Source organism: Sceloporus undulatus, chromosome 2 (assembly GCF_019175285.1).
Source record: "Sceloporus undulatus isolate JIND9_A2432 ecotype Alabama chromosome 2, SceUnd_v1.1, whole genome shotgun sequence".
Classification (NCBI taxonomy): Eukaryota; Metazoa; Chordata; class Lepidosauria; order Squamata; family Phrynosomatidae; genus Sceloporus; species Sceloporus undulatus.
The window spans coordinates 28,981,894-29,002,724 of record NC_056523.1 but is presented as its reverse complement, the minus strand read 5'-3'; the positions used below and the strand labels follow the sequence as shown (position 1 = coordinate 29,002,724).

The window sequence follows — 20,831 nt, the reverse complement described above, 5'->3', positions numbered from 1 at the left end:
TGGAGAGCAGAGAGCTCCTTTATCTGTTATGATGGTTTGATTAGTTACTGTTTTAGAAGACTTAGCCAGAATTAGGGGTATCCCAGAGTAGAGTCTCCCAGCATTTCAGTAGTTATTTCCTGTAGTTCTTAAACCATTGCTGCACTTCACAAATCACAGTAGTAATCTCAACATTGCCAATGCAAAAGTAATCTTAGAATGTATGAAGTACTGTGTTTGGAAAAGTTCTTTTAGGAGCTAAAACTCATTTTGCCTGATGGATTCCAGGAGTCATCATCCAAAAATAGAATTTTTCCAAAATCTGCTAAAATGTCTTTCAACAGGAAGGATTTTTATACTCTGATGGTTCCCTGTCTCTCTTTTCTTGAGTTTAGTCTGTACTCCAGGCCCACTGATTACCATCTAGTCCTGGGACAAATCAGATTTTCTCTTTACTTAGATTCAGCCACTGCACACAGAGAAAAACAAGAGTATTTCTTACTTCTTTACCCACTTAAGTGTGCCTCTAGTGCTTCAAGATAACTCCATGGCTGGATTTAATGGTTTTAAGGAATTATGCTTGGAAAATCAAATGTGCATGACTAGATTATAGAGCCAATTTGTGATTCCCCCCCCCCCCCCCAAGAAGATAGAGATAACTGTATTATCTGGTCCTATGTGCATTACGTTTTTATGTATATGTTTCCAATTTAAACAGCACACCCATTTGTGGCCATACACTGTTGCTGGAGGTGGAACATCTGTACTAGGAAGACAGATATGATAGGAGCATTCTCACCCATGTAATGTGTACCCAGTACCATGGGTTCCATGATCCTATTTCACATTTACTTCTCTGTTATTTAACTTGGAATAACAATGTAAAGTACTGTCTTGCTGGATCATCTCTTCCAGCAATCTAACAGAAGCTTGACAGTTACCACGTAGATTTCATGGGTAAGGTATGAGGTAAAAACTGCACCCTCTTGTTTGCCACTAAGAAACAAAAATATGAGATACATGGCCTCTAAACATGAAGGCTCTACATAGCCTCTTGTGGGTAATATTGATATGTAGGTCTATCTTCCTTGAAACTGTCTTATCCTTTAAATAAAAAGTCATCAACTGCAACATGTTGCCACAATACATTCCATAATTTAATTTCTCACACTCTCTGAATTAACCCAAGTGATGCTGCTGCTGAACAAAGTTATGGGCTCATCTGTCAAAGTATATCAAATAATGAAGCTAGAGCTGAGCTAAAATGGCATGTATAGAAAACACACAAGTTCCCTCCCTCCCTCATATATATACAAATATATATACAGTTGTATATTTACTTTTATTTAAAGTCCCCTACAAATTATTTGGTATTTTGATTAAGTTTCTTATGTTAGGCACTGCTTTTAACCAATGTTGTCTCTTGATGTGTAGTAAAATATATTAGTTGATTGATTGAATTTATTTATTTGCCACCTTTCCCCCAGTACCATTTTCTGTGTGTTTTTGTGTGCCTTCAAGTCATTTCTGACTTATGGTGACCCTGTCACTGGGTTTTCTCAGCAAAATTAATTTAGAAAGGGTTTACCTTCCTCTGTGGCTGTGAGAAGGTGACTTGCCCAAGGTCATCCAGTAGGTTTCCATGACCAAGCATGCTCTCCAGAGTCATAGATCAATGCTCAAACCACTATATCACACTGGCTCCTGTAGTAGTATCATACAGTTGACCATGGAGGCAGAGAACAAAATGTTGGAGACAATATGCAAACTCAACTTTCTGTTTTGCCAATTTCTGTGCCTTATATATTTGCACCATTTGTTCAAGCAGATGTCTTAACCCTACTGTGTGACATTTAAAGCTGGTTTTGAGGTTAGCAATCTATTGAACCTTAGTGTGCATGAAGCTCTCCTTTGACTCTAACATTATTTTGGTGTCCAAGAACTGAAATAACAACAATGGGCCCTTGGTCTCTGAGGGCTTCTAGTTCTAGGACCCCCACGGATACCAAAAGCCATGGATGCACAAGTCAGTATTTAACACTTAAAAGTACCTGAGCAACAAGGTCTGGGCACCAAGAAAGCAGTCTTCCTGCACTTTTCCCCACCTTCCCATCACAATGCCTCTGCCAGATTTTAAACCCCTTTGCCATGGATCCACCTCAGGGAGGGGAAACAGAAGGAGTGGGACAAGGAAGTGTATTTGTGGGAAAGGAATTTAAATCCTGACAAAGGTTTCCTTGTGAGAAAGTGGGAAACAAAGGCATGGTACAGACACATGCTCGCACCGTGCTAGACTTACGGGACTGCGCAGCAACTGCACGGTTCCTAACCCTAGCACATACTGGCGGTGGCATAATGGTGGTGTACATGGGTGCCACCATTGTGACATAACGGGCTCAAAGCGTCTACACATCACATTGCACCAGTTAAATCACAAGTGTGCCATTGGCGCACTCGGACGTAATTGGCACAGCAGAAAAAGAACCTGCTTTTTGCAGGTTCTTTTTCCTATGTAGGGAAGCCACATGGATGGCAGCTGTGGCTTCCCTGCACACACAAAAAAGACCGCCACCACTCTGGACAAAACCCCAGGTATGTACTGGACCAAAGTGAGGCAGGAATCAATTCTGGCAGAGGCTGCCTTGTGAGAAAGTAAGAAATTGAGTGAAGCAGTTTAAATTCTGGCAGAGGTTTCCTCTGAGAGAGTGAGAAACGGAATGAGGCAGGGTTTAAATTTTGACAGCAGCTTGGTGGTGAGAAAGAGAGTGAAGAAAAGGTTTATGTTCTGTCTGTGGCTTTATGGTGGGATTAACCTCCATAGAGGAGGGAGGCATTAGCATGCCCGGGTCTTGCAGCAGCAGCCTCTGCTGTTGCCCTGGGACTGTTTCTCAGCCTGGCCATCACAGGTTAAAAAAAAAAAATTAAATGTTTCTTCATTTCAATCCACAGTTGTTCAGATCTGCAGACATTGAACCTGCAGATTCAGAGCACCTACTGTATTTCCCTGTTACTCAATATGAGCTTACACTTATTCATAGAAATTCTTCTAATGAAATGATTTCTGCTTCTTTTTTTAGTTATTTGTGGGCCATTGGCAAAAATGTCTGGAAGAGATGGAAGAAAAGGTTCTTCGTACTGGTCCAGGTAATACTTCAGCTAAAAAAGATTGATGATATTGTTTTTAATTCTGACATTGTGCAATAGCTTTGGTGGCTCTACATTTAGAACTGTTTTAATCTCTTTTCCCCCCTATCCTGTGTGAAAATATAAATGTTCATAATAGTGCAGCATAAGAACTGGAAGCAAAAACTCTACTGTTTGAATCCCTTCTCCCTCCACCCACACACTGATAAATTCACTCAGGCTGCTGCTACACTGCAGAATTAATACACTTTGACACTGCTTTAACTGCCAAGGCTCCACACTATGGAATCCTGGGATTTGTAGTTTGTTGTGGCACCAGAGCTCTGATAGAAAAAGTTAAATATCTCACAAAGCTACAAATCCTAGAATTCCATAGCATTGAGCCATGGCAGTCAAAGCCATATTAAACTGCATTAATTCTGCAGTGCAGATGCAGCTTAAGAAGCATTAAGCAAGCCACTATTACTTGTCCTTCTATTCCATCTATAGCGATGGGTCAGAAGCAGTTCATTAGATAGTACTCTGGAGATCTGACAATATGAGATATAGGTAAGCTCCATCTCCATGCCAGGACCCTGTTGGCATGCCATGGTGAACTTCTGGAGACCTCTCCCATCATCAAATGATGCATGGACCCCTTCTGGATTAACAAACAAGGCAGGAAGAGTGGAACAACCTGTGACAAGAACTGTCTCTTTGGGTGCCCTGTTCCACCAGCCATCAGCAGCAAGTAGGCCAGAGCCTTTCTCTTCCATAGTAGCCAAATCTACTCCTGAAGGCCATTCGCTCGGTGTCTCCAAGCCAAGGGGTGACAGCATGAACTACTGCACTAGGGTGACACCAACTATAGTGACACCACTATCCTTCCTCAAAGCAAGAAACTGTGGGCAAAATGATTGCAGAGAGCACCTGTGCTATCACATTGTTGCTGATATTGTTCAAATAATTGTTACAAAGTCAACAGATAATTGTTACAAAGTCTACAAATAGGTGTCCAAAGTCTAAGTTAGAGTTAACTTGAAACTGGAAATAAACTTAACATTTCAAGTTAGATTTTGAAGAGTTATTTTTCATCTTTGTGACAGATGTTTCTCTGAGGGTTATGTGTAGGTGCTCCAGTGAGGCCTATAGGACTGCCAGTAGCTGCTATCCTGAATGAATGATGAAAAGATATTTTCTACAGTAGTGAAAAAGGTGCCGCTCAGTGGCGAGCAAGTGGGGAAGATGGTACTCTGAATGTGAATGTAATTATAGGAGTATCAATAGATGATCCTACCTGCAACAAAACCTAATTTTCTACCTGAGTCACATTTTTACCTTGTTTTTTTTTTGTAGGACTGGTTCTTTTCAAATTCCTCTCTGCCACCAATTCTTAGGTGTAAAATATTCCAGGCTGTTGACACCCAATCTCATTTCCCAGTGCGATGACACTCTGTCTCATTTGTGCAGAAGGAAGATCAATTTAATGTTAGAAAGAGGCAACAAGAAATAATTCTGAAATGCAGTAGCTAGAAATGTTTAGATGCTGTTACAAGATATCTGTATATGAAGTCTTCAGTATGGGGCAGTTTGTTATTTGTCACATGTTAATTCAACATTACATCCATGGACTCAGAGTGAAATTTCCTGTTTAACTGAGAACTGGACAATGACTCTGGGGATCAGAGTTCGATTCTCCACTAGGCCACAGAAACCCACATAGTGACCTTCGGTGAGTCACACACTCTCGGCTTCAGAAAACCCAGTGATAGGCTCATCTTAAGTCAGAAATTACTTGAAGACACAACAACAACAACAACAAAGAAAACTAGGAATTGTGTTTTAGAAAAAAGTGATCTATAGAAAAAGACCAGAATGTGGAAAAGTTACATTTTAAAACTAGAACTCCCAGAATCCCTTGGCCATTGTGGCCTTGAGAATTTTCTGACCTCTGCAAACACTGTTCAGCATCTTCCTCAAACTATAATATTTAAACAGTGCCTTGGAGAAAGCATAATAATAAACAGAGCAATCCAAAGTCAACTGGGGGGGGGGGGAAGCAACCAGATGGAAAGCCCCAGCACTGGTATACATCCTCCCTTTGGTTCTAAGAGCATGTTAGAGGAATGGGAGGGTTTTGTATCCAGTGTCTCCCTAAATATGCTCCCAGAACAGTCCATTTTTGCCAGTTTTGCAGTTGGTGGTGCAATGGTGAGTCAGTGGAGGTTTCTCTGCCCTTGACAGAGAGACCTCTGAAGATAGCCCTGCAGACATTCCTCTCGAGACAGAGAAGGATATTTGTGAAATCTTATGGCCCTTGGGAACATGGCGCTTCAGCTTAAATGGTATAAAAGGCAGCTATAATTGCAATTTAGGGATGCTGCCACACTGAAGAATTAACTGTCATGGGATTTGTAGTTTGTTCTAACACCAAAGCTCTCGGACAGAGAAGGCTAAATATCTCACAAAGCTACAGATCCCAGAATTGCACAGCACTGAGCCATACCAGTTAAGGCAGTGTCAAACTGCAGTGTAGGTGCAGTCTGTGTATATCTTCAGATCAATATTTTGGACAAGCAATGCATGTATCACTAGTCTTCCAGACAATGACAAGACTGCAATGATACATGTGAACGTTCAGTAAAATATCTGAATGCAAGCCTGAAACATTTTGGCATGAAAACATCAGTTTGCATTACACAGAGGTAGTATGAGCTCATTTGACTTAAAACAGAGAGGGCAAAAAGAGTTACTCGGTTTGGACCACCTGTACTTTTTAGACTCCCATTAATCAACTCCATTAATGAACATGGATTGTTTTATCCCTTTCTCAGCATTAGTATCCAGCTTCAACCATTCCATCCATATCTCCCCTTGATGTTCCTCATGTTTTTTTCCCTCACTAACTGTAATCAGTAAAGTGGTTTAACTGTGTGTATCGGGAGAAGCTGAAGACAGACATCTTATTCTGTTTCTATCAAGGATTGTTTTTAAGATTAATTTTCAGTAAAATAAAGATTGTCTTTAAAATAATGAACTGCTAAACAGAAAGTTGTGGACATGAATGCAGAACATGTGAAACATTTCTTATGTGTGTTAAAAGTTCTACAGAAGTGATTAATAACAATACTAATTTTCCAGTTTAGACTGGTCATTTTTAATTTCTAGAAACTAATTAGTGAAAGAAGAATTCCCTTTGAAAAGCATAACTGGAGAACATCTTTAAAATACTTCTCCTGATGCTGCTGCTTAAACCAGCCTTCCCCATTCCAGAAGTGGTAGAGCACATCTTCCATAATCCTCCACCTGTATCACTGATGTAGTTGAATGAAGAATAGTGTCATTGGTTCTGATGTCTCGTAAATATTGTAGTTGAATATATCTCAAAATTGCTTAATTTGACCATTACAGTCTTCTTAAATATGTAAGGCTAAATCCAACTACAAGTCCCAAATAAAGTAGTAGTAGTAATAATAATAATAATAATAATAATAATAATAATAATAATAATAATAAATTTTATTTTTACCCCGCCTTTCCATAGTTATGATCAAGGCGGCTTACAAAATTTAAAACATTACAATACAAGATAAAAATTCAATATAAAAGTTAAAAGCATTACTACAAGGAACAGGAACAGGAAATCAATTAAATACACATGTGAAGGGTAAAGAGAAAGAGAGATTAATTTACAATGGTCCGGGGTCGAAAGGGAAAAAAAATAAGGGGCAGGAAAATAAACAATTTAACTAAGGTGGGAAGGCCAACCGAAATAGATACGTTTTCAGATTTTTCTTGAAAATATCTAGTGAGGTGGCGGAGCGAAGCTCTACGGGGAGCTTGTTCCAAAGTGAAGGGGCAGCGATGGCAAAAGCCCTCTATGAGGTCCATGCAAAGTTTGACCTAGGGACCTCCAACAAATTTGTCCCAGATGTTCTGAGTGTGTAGGGCGGATTATATGGGGAGAGACGGTCCTCCAAGTACCCTGGGCCCAAGCCATTTAGGGCTTTATAGGTCAAAACCAACACCTTGTATTGAACTCGGAAGCGAATAGGCAGCCAGTGAAGGTCTTTTAAAATAGGTGTTATATGGTCCGACCTGGAACTGCCAGCGACCAGTCTAGCTGCCATATTCTGCACCATTTGCAGCTTCCGGGTTTGGTACAAGGGTTGCCCCATGTAGAGCGCATTGCAGAAATCTAATCGAGAGGTTACCAAAGCATGTACAACAGATTCAAGGTCCTTACGGTCCAGGTAGGGACGCAACTGTCGTATCAGCCGAAGCTGATAACAAGCACTCCTGACCGTCGCATCCACCTGAGAAGTCAGCTGGAGCGACGAATCAAGGAGCACTCCCAAGCTGCGCACCGAGTCCTTCAGGGGGAGCGTGACCCCATTCAGGACTGGATGACAGATCTCGCCACCCAAAACCGGGGAACCTATCACCAGTACTTCCGTTTTCCCTGGATTCACACTGAGTTTGTTCTCCCTCATCCAGCCCATTACCGATGCCAAGCAGGCATCTAGAGGAGAGATGCCATCCTTACTTACTGCATCAGTCGGAGACATAGAGAAGACTATCTGGGTGTCATCAGCGTACTGATAACACCGCGCCCCGTGTCTCCGGATGATCTCTCCCAGCGGCTTCATGTAAATGTTAAATAGCATAGGGGACAAGATTGCTCCCTGAGGGACACCAGATATCAGGGCCCTCCTATCGGAGCGACAGTCCCCCAGCTCCACCATCTGGGATCTGCCCGAGAGGTAGGAACGGAACCACTGCAAAGCAGTGCCCCCAATTCCCAACTCTCTCAGGCGTCCCAGAAGGATACCATGGTCGATGGTATCGAAGGCCGCTGAGATGTCCAAGAGCACTAACAGGGACACACTCCCCCTGTCCATACCCAGACGGAGATCATCAACTAAGGCGACCATGGCAGTCTCAACTCCATAGCCCGCCCGGAAGCCAGTTTGAAATGGGTCCAGAAAATCGGTGTCATCCAAGATCGATTGAAGCTGGAAAGTGACTGCTCTGTCGATCACCTTCCCCAAAAAAGGCAGCAGCGAGATGGGCCGATAGTTATTATGAATCAGAGGGTCTAAGGAGGGCTTCTTTAGCAGGGGTTGACCACTGCTAATTTTAATTTAGATGGAAACTGACCCTCACTTAGAGATGTATTAATTATGCGATGCAACATAATTCGCACCACATCTCCCCCCTGAGCTGTCAGCCATGAGGGACAGGGATCAAGGGAGCAAGTCGTCCTCCTAACACTTCGAAAGATCTTGTCCACTTCCTCGGTACTAACAAACTCAAAGTGATCCAGTACAGTGGTACCCCGGGTTACGAAATTAATTCGTTCCGCGGTTAATTTCGTAACCCGAAATACCTTCGTAAGCCGAATTCCCATAGGCGCTAATGGAAAAATAGCTCTCTGCTGCCCTCCGGTGGCGGAAAATAGCGCCGCGGTTTTTTTCGTAACCCGAAGAAACCTTCGTAAGCCGAAGCAATAAATCCCTATGGGATTTATTCGTATCCCGAAAAATTCGTAACCCGGCGCATTCGTATCCCGGGGTACCACTGTATAACAGGGGCCACGGACGCTTCGGACACCTCTCCTACAGGATCTGCACAAATACTGGCGTCGAGATCAGCCCTTATCCAACAGATTTTATCCGCAAAGAAGTTGTTAAAATCGTCACAGCAGGCTTTAGATGACTCCAAGATAGGGCTCAGGGAGGGAGGGAGCTGAGTTAGCTCCCTCACAACCCTGAACAGCTCTGCCGGACGTGACTCTGCGGATGCAATACGTGCAGCATAGAACGAATTCTTCGCTGCACCTATTGCCACTCCATAAGCTTTCAAATGAGAGCGAAGGAGTGTCCTGTCAGACAAGCGCTGATGTCTTCGCCATTTACGCTCTAGTCGTTGCGCAGCCCGCTTCCTTTCCCTGAGATCTTCCGTATACCAGGGTGGTTTATTGGAAGCAGGCCGGAAAGGACGCTTGGGAGCGATACTGTGTATAGCCCTAGAGAGACTGGTATCCCAGATGTCGGTTAGGGCATCAACAGAATCGCCATCAGAACCAGTCATATACCCCTCTAGGGCTTCTTGGAACCTTATGGGTTCCATCCGCCTTCGAGGGTGGACCATCCTAATAGGTCCGCCACCCCCGGGACGTAGACCCTTGAATGAAAAGCTGAAAGGTAAATCAAGATTTATGAAATCAAGATTGATTCAGTAGGTTTACTCTAGTTGGGACTAGCACTCGGATTTAGGCCATATACTTTGTTTTTTCCCCTCATGAAAGAAGTGAATAGTTAGTTAGTTAGGTTTTATCCTGCTTTTCTCCTGAATGAGACCCAAATTCCTCCTATGTCCTCCCTTATAACAAACAAACAGCTTCATTTATATACCACGTCATACTGAATTAACAATGTCTAAGTGGTTGACAACTGTAAGCTAATTGCCCCCAATAATCTAGGTATTCATTTTAGCGACCTCAGAAGGATGCAAGCCTGAGTCAAGCTTGAGCCGTTTTGCTGGTATTGAACTCACAACCTTATGATTTTGAGTGAGTGGCTGAAGTACAGGCATTTAACCACTGTGCCACCAGGGCTCTTTATGGGATATGCTGCAGCATTTATCATAAAGATCTGAATATGTGGATAATGTAGACTAATTGTTAATTTTTAAAAAAAAAATCTCTTATACTTTGCTTGATTTTTTTTTTTTAAATGCTGTAGATCATTTACAGTGGAAAAAAATTATATGATCTGCTTCAGAGTGTTAAGAGCAGTACACTGGTTTTACCAGTTTGGAGGAAAAGTTCATCAAGGCACTAGCATGATCATCAAGGCAGGACCTTGCAGGCTGACAGTTTTTTAAATGGGCAATTAACCTATCTTACTCTAGGGAGATTTTGACACAGAGGCTTACCGTTCTTAAAATGTGACTACATTGTCCCTAAAACATGAGGATGTGATTGCCAGTCACACTTGTCTCCCTTGATGAAATCGTCATGGATGTTCCTATTTATGCAGAGAAATGGCAGCTCCATGAATGCTTTAATGACAGGACGCCTCCATGATGATTTCATCACAGGAGACAAGTGTGGCCAGCAATCACACCCTCATGCTTTAGGGACTATCTAGCCATGTTTTACGAATGGTAAGCCTTGTGTGATAATCTCCTAAATATAAATGAGATAGAAGGACAAACTGGTTTTATAGCAAAACCAGAAAAAGATAGCAGCAGAAATCAACAGAACAGTCTTTACTCAATGCAGGATGTTTCTCAAAGGAAAAGAAGGGGGGGGAAAGGCATCGGACCTAAAACATTATCTAAGAAAGTTGTATCTAAACCTAAAACACTGCAGATTAAAACATACACATGGAGTTTCTCACCTTCACCCATGAAGAAGATGACTAGAGACTGGAACAGACCTCATAAAGAGTGAGAAGCAGGTCTAATGGGTGAAACAGACTGACCCTTTGTGCTGGCTTGGGAGCAGCCTCAGAGTGCGGCATTTAAACACTGCAGGTTCTGACACCACCCCCATGCTGCACGCCTGACCACAAAGCAGGCAGCTTTGCGACACTCTGGTGGTGCAGCGTTTATGTGTTGCACATCACAGGAGCACTGCAAAGCTGTGGCAGCAGCGGAAAAGCAGGCTTTTTACCTGCTCAAAAAGGAGTAGCATTTTCCTGCTTCCTTTTGTGCCACCAAAAAGCTGGGTTGGGGGGCGTGGTGTGCCGCCCCTTCAGGGCCATCTGTTTTTGGCTCAAAGAGAGAGGAACAGGTCAAAAGGGGGGGAACAAGTCAAAGAGAGACAGGTCAAAGAGAGAAGATTTTCACACCAACACTTACCATGGGTTAAGCGCCAGTAAAGCGGTGGTAAAACATTCCTGAAGCACAAGGTGTAAAAACCGGTCACACTTCTGAAACATCAATGAAGTGTCCCCTCACCTCTACTGTCCTTGGATCATTCACGGAGCAGCCATTTCCTATTAACAGAGCAGCCATTTTCTATTTGCTTTAATAGAAAATGGCTACTCCTTGAACGATTCAAGGACGATAGAGGTGAGGGGACACTTCACTGACATAGATTTTTGTGGGTTTTTCAGGCTATGTGGCCATGTTCTAGAAGAGTTTCTTCCTGATGTTTCACCAGTATCTGTGGCTGGCGTCTTCAGAGAATGTGAGAATATTCTCTGAAGATGCCAGCCACAGATGCTGGTGAAATGTCCGGAATAAACTCTTCTAGAACATGGCCACATAGCCCAAAAAACCCACAAAAAACTATGGATGCCAGCCATGAAAGCCTTCGACTTCACACTTCACTGACATTTCAGAAATGTGACCAGCTTTCACACCCTCGCGCTTCAGGGATGTTTTACTGACGCTCTACTGGCGTTTCACCCATAGTAAGCGCTGATGTGAAGATCTTCATTCTCTCTTTGTTTCTGAATTTTAAAGGTCTTCCTGACTTGGAGACTGCTTTCCTAAAAGTGAAGAAAGCACCTCTGGATGGAGCAAAACATGACCTCGGTGTTGTTCAAAAAACCAAAAACATGTGCTTGTAAAGGGGCAAAGGTGAACATGTCCTTTGGGTGCTGATAATGACTCTTAAGTGGTCTGGGCAAGATCAAGCAATGGGCTTGTATACTCGGGACAAAGCCAATCAATATAGATATTTACTCTCAAATCCAGATATTTTTCCTAATTTCTCTATAGTCTGCAGGCTAATTCACTATGGGGGTGGGGAGTACCAGTGTGAGACAGTTAGCCAATCTTCATTCGATGGAGGTCAACCACATGGTTAAGCCCTGACTGCTTTCATTAATGCAAACATTTCCTTGTCATCCGGGAGTGTGTGTGTGTTTGGAATACAACTTCCAGTTTGTACTTCAGAATAAGACTTGATCTTTTCCCCAGCACGGGCACAGATTCAGAGAACCATCAGCCCTACCTGTCCAGTATGATTTCTTAACAATTTGTGCAGATTCTGGAAACAGACAGCCTTCCTGTCTTAAAAGTTTAATATTCATATTTATTGAGCATGACTCATAACAACAGGCTCTGAAGGGACAAAGAGAATCTATGGTTTTCTTGATTGTGTCCAGTGGTTGGATGAGCATTTCCATACTTGCACATATGACTATTTCTGGTATGTATCCAAATGGAAAATCTAGCTCTTAAAATCAAATTAACAGGAATGTATTCTAAAGTAGCAGTTGATTATATATTTCATACTAGCAATTACGAGTTTCAAATCTGTACTCAATGTATTCATTGATTTATTGTCTTCTTCAGTGTTTACTGTTTTAAATTCAGTTACAGCAGCCAGGGCTCCTGTTTGCACATATTCCACTAACATCCATTCATTTTATAGTAATTTACAGCACAATCTTATACTGTATACTCAGGATCTTGTTTATTCAGAATTAAAAGTACTGAACTTTAAAGGCACTTACTTCTAGGCAAGCCTGTATGGGGTTGAATTTTTTATAATAAATGAATGACTATTCATGCTCAATCATCATTTTGACTAGTGATGTCAGTAAGCTTCATAATTACTGCAGCTAATGTACAAACTTGTTTGGTAGATTCCACAACCACATTGCCCCAATAAGAACATAGTCAAACCAGAAAAGAACTTTTCCATTCTCTCCCAGTCAGAGGTTGGAAATGTTAAATCGAGGACAACAATTTCCAGAAGCCTCCATCAGCATGGCCATTAGGAGCTGTAGTCCAAAAAGTTACTCTTTCAGGCTCTGCCTCCATTTACCTTAATTTTATTGTTATAAAAATGATGGAGGCAAGGAGGCCCATGGAAACCTAACCCTGAAAAATACATTTCTCATGGTTTCCAAAGCCCTGTGGAAGTTAAGGAAAGAAGGAAAAACCTGTCTCCCAGCCTGCTCTTGCCCAGGAACCAGCAGCCAGGAACTTGCTTATTCACAGCCTTTGAAGGGATCATATAAAGGTAGTTCTGTTGTGCTCCGTATCATAGTGATATAATAAATAGACACAATATTGGATGAATGGATAGATAGACAGACAGACAGACAGACAGACAGACAGACAGGTAGGTTGAGTCTTCCTTATCTGAAATGCTTGGAATCAGAAATGTTTTGGAGTTCAGAATTTTCCAGCTTTCGGAATAGTTGCAGATACATAATGAGATATCTTGGAAATGGGACCCAAGTCTAAAAATGAAATTCATGTATGTTTCATATTCACCTTATACATATGGCTTGAAAGTAATTTTATACACAACATTTCTAATAATTTTGTTCACAAATATTTGTGTACACTGAGTCATCAGAAAGCAAAAGTGTCACTAGCTGAGCCACACATGTGGACAATTTTGGAATTCCAGATAAGGCAGACTCAACTTATACTTCTGTTTGAGAAGCCCAGTTGTGAACCGAACCATTGGATGAGGTATCTTTATTTCTACAAATTACTGTTTTAGCAAAATTACAAGAGTACCTGCTTTGTGCTAAGTATAATTTCATCTATTATGGTGCATCCTTGATATCAGCTGGAGTGATTCCAGAACACCCTATGGATATCAAAATCCATAGCTGCTCAAGTCCCATTATATATAATGGCATAGTAAAATGGTGTTCTTTATATAAAATAGCAAAATCAAAGTTTTCTTTGGGTGTGGGGGGGCAGAAATCAAATGCTTTCAAGCTGTGGATGGTTGAATCCATTAATGCAAAATCCATGGATGTGGAAAGTTGGTGGTATTGTTTATTCTCTTAGAAGTCATGCAGATTCTTTCTTGGCCCTAATACCTGAGAGACTTATAACTGGAAATTTCAGTGAGTTAACCTAAGGAATTTGCTTTAAGAGCTCCGTTGTGGGCCTTCTTCTTCCATAAATGTAATTCTACATTTTGCATTTTCGTGTGTGTGCGCGCGCACGCGCACGCACGCACACGTGTATTCCAGGCTAACATAGATGGGCTCTGTGCTGGATGCGGCAGCATCATTAGTTAGAAAATATTTAGTCAAAGGTAGAGACGTAACATTAAAATAAATATGTGTTCATGTATAGTTTGAAAGCAAGTCTAGTAAAGAGAATGTTTTCATGTGATTTTGTTGTGTGCCTTTCTGTTCTTACCACTCTAGTAGCAAATTTGCCCTCTGAAATGAACAGAATGCTAATTGCATGCAAATTTCATGGCACAGACTTGTTATTCACTTCATTGTAAATTCTGAGATATGCAGTGTGAAAGTGATGGCAGAATATGACCCCAGGGTTAGGAATGAAAATGTGTCCACCGCATCATAAAGCAGGGAGACGCATGGCAAAATCAATCTGATGCTCTTATCTAGTTGGAGAATGCCAGAAAAGCTTTTACATTGAACACTTTTACTGTGGTAAAGGGGGGGGGGGGGACTTTTGATAATCCAGGACCATGAGTCAATACGATATTATTGACTATCTCCTCATGTTCCCCCTCAGATTAATCTGTTGAGAATCCATAAAGCATTACTGCATGGCCTATTTACTAAATATAGTTTTTATTATTCATTCTTGTAAAATAGTATCTCAGAATGCAAATGCTCTAGCCATCATACTTAAAGATTACAAGATTAGTATTTTAGCACTACTGAAAGTGTTATTCTTAAATAGATCATTAAGGATGACAAGGGGAATTGTAAAAACTGGTGAAAATATGGACAGTTGTTGCATTTGTGGCATGATTTAGTTATTTTATTTATTTATTTTATAAACCACCTTTCTCTTGAAGGGGGACCCAAGGCGGTTCTCACAAAAGAAATCAATTAAAATCTACCCATGCAATTTTAAAAACAAAATAATCACTTATGAAACACTATAAAATTATATAAAAACATAGAAGAGTCAAAAAATAATTAAACCACACACCCCAACAATGTCCTTACAAACAACTGTAGGGAGATGCCAACTAAGCAGGCCACAGTTCAGTCAACATTGTGCAAGCATTTGGTTGCTCCTTATCTAGCAATTCCCAGCATGGCCATAGGTTGCTGACATCATGGTATTAGTTGAGCCAACTATTTTTCTTTAGCAGCTCCTTCCCAATATTTGCTTAGAAAGCCCTGCATTCCCTACTCCACCTTCTATCATGCCATAGCTGCTGATTCTCAATAGTGAATTGCCTGATTGCTTTTGCTGCATATAGGGATCTTCCAAGTCTCACCCATCCCTTGGAGTGTATCACATTCTTGGTGCTCACACAATTAAAATGCTTTGTACAGTGCTAGTCATCTGATCACATATATGCCTTTCTGCTCTTCACGATCGCGCCCTGAGAAAGTTTTGGCAGTCCCACCATCTATTCCTCTGGTGGCCGCTGTCAAGCTTTTTGCAGGGAGATTACCCCTAAACTCAACTATATCTCTGCCATGATTATGACAGAGCCAAGAGCTTGTCACTTTTAAGTGGGCAATTAAGACTGTTCTTTTCAGACAGGCTTTTAAAAAACAGTTTGCTGTTCTTTGCTCTAGCTCATAACATATGTCCACCTATCTGCTGCATTCATATTATTTGATTCCATGTTGAATTTTGCTTTTTTTAAAAAAGGAAATGTAGCCCATGTTGAGAATCCTGATAGAAAAGTCCAAATGAATATACACACATGTTAAAAAGGGGAACAGAGAAATAATACATAGAATCATAGAGTTGAAAAGGGCTTCATGGGCCAGCAAGTCCAAACCCTTGCTCAATGCAGGCTCTCCAACTAAAGCATCCCCAGAAGGTAGCTATCCAGCCTCTTTCAGAAGATATTCAGAGAATGAGATCCCACCACCTCTCTAGGCAATTGGTTCCATTGCTGAACCACTCTTACTGTCAACAACTTCCTTCTAATGTTCAATCAAAATCTACTCTCCTGTAACTTCAAACCATTAGTCCTGGAGCTCACCTCTGGGGCAGCAGATAACAGGCCTGCCCCCTCCTCCCTGCGACAGTCCTTCAGGTATTTAAAAATTGCAATCATGTCACCCCTCAGTCTTCCCTTTACCAAGCTGAACATGCTCATCTCCTTCAATGTTTCCTCATATGTTTTGCTCTCCGTACCACTTATCATCCTTGTTGCCCTTGTCTGAACCTAGTCTAACTTGTCTATATCCTTTTTGAAATGAAGCATCCACAACTGAATGCAGTACTGCAGATTCCAGTGTGGAATAATATAGTGGAACTATTGCAACTGTCAACTTGGAAACTGTGCTTCTATTAAAGCAAGCTAAAATAATATTTGACTTTTTTGCTGCAACATCACACTGTTGGCTCATGTTCAATTTATGATTCACAATAATCTCACGGTCATTTTCACATGTACTGCTGAGCACTAGCCTAAGCCTGTGCTGTTGGTTTTGTGGCCAAAATGTAGAATTTTACTTTTGTATCTATTGAATATCATTTTAAGAATTTTTGCCCACATTTTCTAGTTTATCTAGGTCCTTTTAAATTCTGTTCCTATCTTCCAGTGTGTTAGCCACCCCTTCCGGTTTTGTGTCATCTGCAGACTTGATAAGGCTTCCTTCCACCCTGTCATCTAAGTCATTAATAAAAACGTTGAAGAGTAATAGCACTAGACTAGCACTCCATTCAAAGCCGCCTTCCAATTTGAAGCTCAGCCACTGATGGCAATCTTTGAGCATGATTTTCTAACCAGTTATGGAGCCATCTATTCCACATTTAATCAATTTGGTAATCAAAATATTATCTGAAAAGGTTACAGGAAAAACGCAACTTAAGCAGCAACATACCACTTATATGAAGGCAAAAACTGACTAAATAAAGGTGTTGAGACTTAAAGGTCTGCAGAAAAGTACGTAATGAACTTTGGGAATAAGGCTGTGAAAATATAACTGGGCTTGAGACGATTTTTTTTTTCATACTGTTAAAACAGAACTCTTGGATTACTCAGTGAAATGGATACTGGTAATTTTGAAAGACCAGAAAGAAAGAAAGAAAGAAAGAGTAAGCATTCTTCAGGGAATCAGTTTAAGGAATCCAATAGAATACAGTATGTGTCTCCACCCTTGTCATCAAAGAGGATTTATCAATGACAAAATATGGATGCAATTGCCTATATTTAACCACTCCGAAAAGTCAGTTGTATGACACAAGATAGGATTTACGTACATGAACAAATAAAGGCAAACATGTATACGCCCAAAAGAGTAAACTGAGATAAACATAAAACATTAAAGGAACTCTGATGGCGCAGTGGTTAAATGCCAGTACTTCAGCCACAAGGCTGTGAGTGCGATTCCAGGCAGGGGTCCAAGATCCACTCAGCCTTGCATCCTTCCATAGGTCACTAAAATGAGTACCCAGCTTGTTGGAGGCAATTAGCTTACACATTGTAAACCGCTTAAGTGCACTGATAAGCGGTATAGAAATGTACTTGCTATTGCTATTGTTATAACATACATATTTGTCCTACCAAGTCCACAGTCCTCATAGGGAAGCCTGCCATAGAGGACCCTGGTTTCTCAAGTGGCAAATTTATGAATGGCTTTAATTTGAAATTAAAAATTCAGAATGCAAATGAAACAGCTGGTTAATTAGTGCTAATTAGCAGGGTATAAATCTGAATCAGTTCAAGAAATTTGTTCAAATGTTTCATTGGATTAGAAATTGTCATACTAGGCATATGCCCCAACTTGAAATTAACTTGGAATGAACAGGGTACTTAGAGGACCACCTCTCTCCATATAATCCGCCCCGCACTCTCAGATCGGGTGATAAACATCTCCTAAGAGTTCCAGATGCTAGACGAGCCATCACTACACAAAGAGCCTTTTCCACCTCGGCCCCTAAGCTCTGGAACTCGATCCCCAACGAGTTCCACTCGACCCCCTCCCTAGTCCAATTTAAAAAAGGGCTGAAAACGTATCTTTCCAAACAGGCATACCCCCTATAGCCCTGTTGTGATCCCTCTCCCCCTCACCGTTGTTATAATCGCTGCTAGCCTGGAATTGTTATTGTTGTCGTCGTTTTATATAATGTAATTTTTTGATAATGTTTTTATTGTAATCTGTATGCTGTTGGATTGCAAAATCCACCACTGTAACCCGCCTTGATCTTTGAAAAGGCGGATTAGAAATAAAGCTTTTATTATTATTATTATTAAGAGAGTACTGATAAAGCATAACAAGACAGGAGCTTGATTGAAGTACTTTGCAACTACCTAGAGATCACATGAGGGATCTATGGAGTAGATCTGGTTTCTAGCCCTTAGAGTGCATTCTGTCACAGATCCCGTGTGGACATGTAATAATAATAAAATATTTATTTATATCCCGCCTTTCCATAGATCAAGGCGGGTTACAAAACATAGCAATTACAGTATAAAATAGAATAAAAACAGCAAGAAATTACATTAAATAGCAAACACAGATTACTGATATTGATCACATTACAAATGTGATCAATTTCAGTCTGAAAGAGTTGTATGTACACACTTAGGACTTCCTCTGCAGGAATGGAAATTTTGGGTGATGAGGATTTTCTTCCTCATGAATGTATGTATCACCATATTTGCATAAGCTGGCTTCAGACTGATGCTGAGTGTCTGTCAGCGAGGGGACATGCCTGACATGTGCACTGACATCTAAGGGATGGAACTGGCATATGCAGTAACCCTTCCGAATGTCTGTCGTCCACAGTTATCAAACAAGGCAGATAGTTTTACTGGTTCAGGCACAATTACATATACTAGAAATTCTTGAATTCAGAATTCAGTGTTTATTGTGGTGTTCAGTGGGAAATGAAAGTTATTTTTATATGCAAAAAGGAACTATGAGAGCAAAACAGATGGCAAATTAAGAGCACATTTGCTGAATTGGAGAACATATTCTCTTACAGAAAACAATTGCATGAGAGAGAGAGAAATGATATGTTAATTCTAGATAAAGAAATCACTCTCCTTCAGAAATGCAATATCTGCTGGCATCTCTCATGTGGTAATTCCAATCTGATTATTTTGACTGAGCATCTGGGAACCTGAGACAGTAAAGTATTATAATATTCATGGCTGGCCAGAAGGTGGCAGCAACATACCACTTATATGAAGGCAATGACTTCCTTGCCCGCCACCCATACATGCACACACATTATTATGAGTATAAAGGTAGTGGTGGAGCAAAAATGTGTGTGTTTTTAATTTATTTATTTAAATCAATTTATGGCTCCATGACTTGGCTTCTGGATCAAGCAAAACAAGCCAGTCTCTGACCTCAGGCTTTCATTCTCACATGGGTACATGACACTTTGCATATTTTAGAGCGCTGTCCGTAAGAACCAGAAGGGTGAAGAAGCTATGAGGTCCAGCCTGAAATGTTACTTTTAAAAAGTTATATGTTCCTATTACTCAAAAAATGTTTAAAGAGTAGCTGCTATTGCTGTTACTCATTGCATAATGTATTACACTATGGGTCTTGCTGCCTTTTGCTTTTCAACATTACTGGGATTACTAAAACAAAGGCATAATTCTTTTTAAAAATCTTGTCAAGATACCTCTACAATGGCAACTGAAAGATAGTTTTTGAAAGTAACTAAAATGATTGCTCATAACAACAGTGAAATAACTTCATTAATTCTTGTTAATGCTTCTTTTGAAATGTCACTTTATTATATTCTTGTTTGCTCTTCTACAAAAAAGAAAAGAACAGCAACCAGTTACAGAGAACTATATTACTTGTAATTTGCTGCTTCCTGACTCTGGTAAGGAGCAGAGACATAGCCAGGATTTTGGGAAAGGGGGGGGGGGGGGGGCCCCAGACCGAGCTCCACCATTAAAATAGGCCCCCTATCATTGTATTAAAGGGAGGGGGGGCCCGAATCCCCCGGAGCCCCCCCCCCTTGGCTGTAAGGAGGATGGATCGGATGGATCGGATTCATTTTACACAAAGAAAGAGAGAGAACCAGGTCAAAGAGCAAGGGGTGATAGCCAACTCCTCATTTTCATTCTGGGAATTAGCCAACTATTTGGGGTGGCCAAGGAGACTTACAAGGGTGAGGGACAGGGTAGAAGAACTAAGAAGCAGCAAGCACTATTCTGACAGCATTTTGTCTTGTTTGACCACAAACATGTAGGATCAATTTCTTTGTTCAGAAATGAATCCTTTGTTGCACTTTGTTCCTCAGGACGCACACCCAACTCTGCCCCCATGGTGATGTGATGCCTCACATCTCATCTCACTGGAAAGGCCAGATCAGGGCCGCAGCATGCAGTTGCTGCGGCCCTGATCAAGCAAAGATGGAGGCGGTTGCAGGCCACCCCTTCAGGGGCAGTCTGCACAGCCCCCAAATGCTTTTTTGGCTCTAGTTATATCACACTGCAGAATTAAAGCAGTCTGCCATCCCTTTACCTGCCCTGACTTGATCCTACAGAATTCTGGGATTTGTAGTTTGGTATTCAGCCTAGTATTCAGAGAATTCTGGTGCCTCAGCAGATTAGAAGTCCCAGTATTCTGTAGGATAGAGTTATAGCAGTTAAAGTAGTATCAAACTGCTTTAATTCTACAGTGTGGATTCATCCTCTGTCAAGGGTCTCCCCCCACCCTTTTGCTGTCTACATTTGGGGAGACATTACTTTGAAAGAGAATATTACAAGCAAATAGCTAATACTGATTTGAAGCCATTGGAGGGCAGCATGGCACTGAATTATCTTGACTTGCATGAAAGATCTGTTACAGCTTCAACCATTTTTAAAA

General features: G+C 41.1%; 1 protein-coding gene across 13 annotated transcripts in view; it reads left to right on the top strand.

Moving 5' to 3' along the window:
* The window catches only part of CADPS (calcium dependent secretion activator), a 466,363-nt gene that overhangs the window by 243,954 nt on the left and 201,578 nt on the right, over positions 1-20,831 (top strand). For all 13 annotated transcript variants that reach the window (XM_042450102.1, XM_042450101.1, XM_042450096.1 and 10 more), the window contains exon 9: positions 3,057-3,123. In XM_042450102.1, coding sequence (XP_042306036.1) covers positions 3,057-3,123 — 67 coding nt within the window. The remainder of the gene's footprint in view (positions 1-3,056; positions 3,124-20,831) is intronic.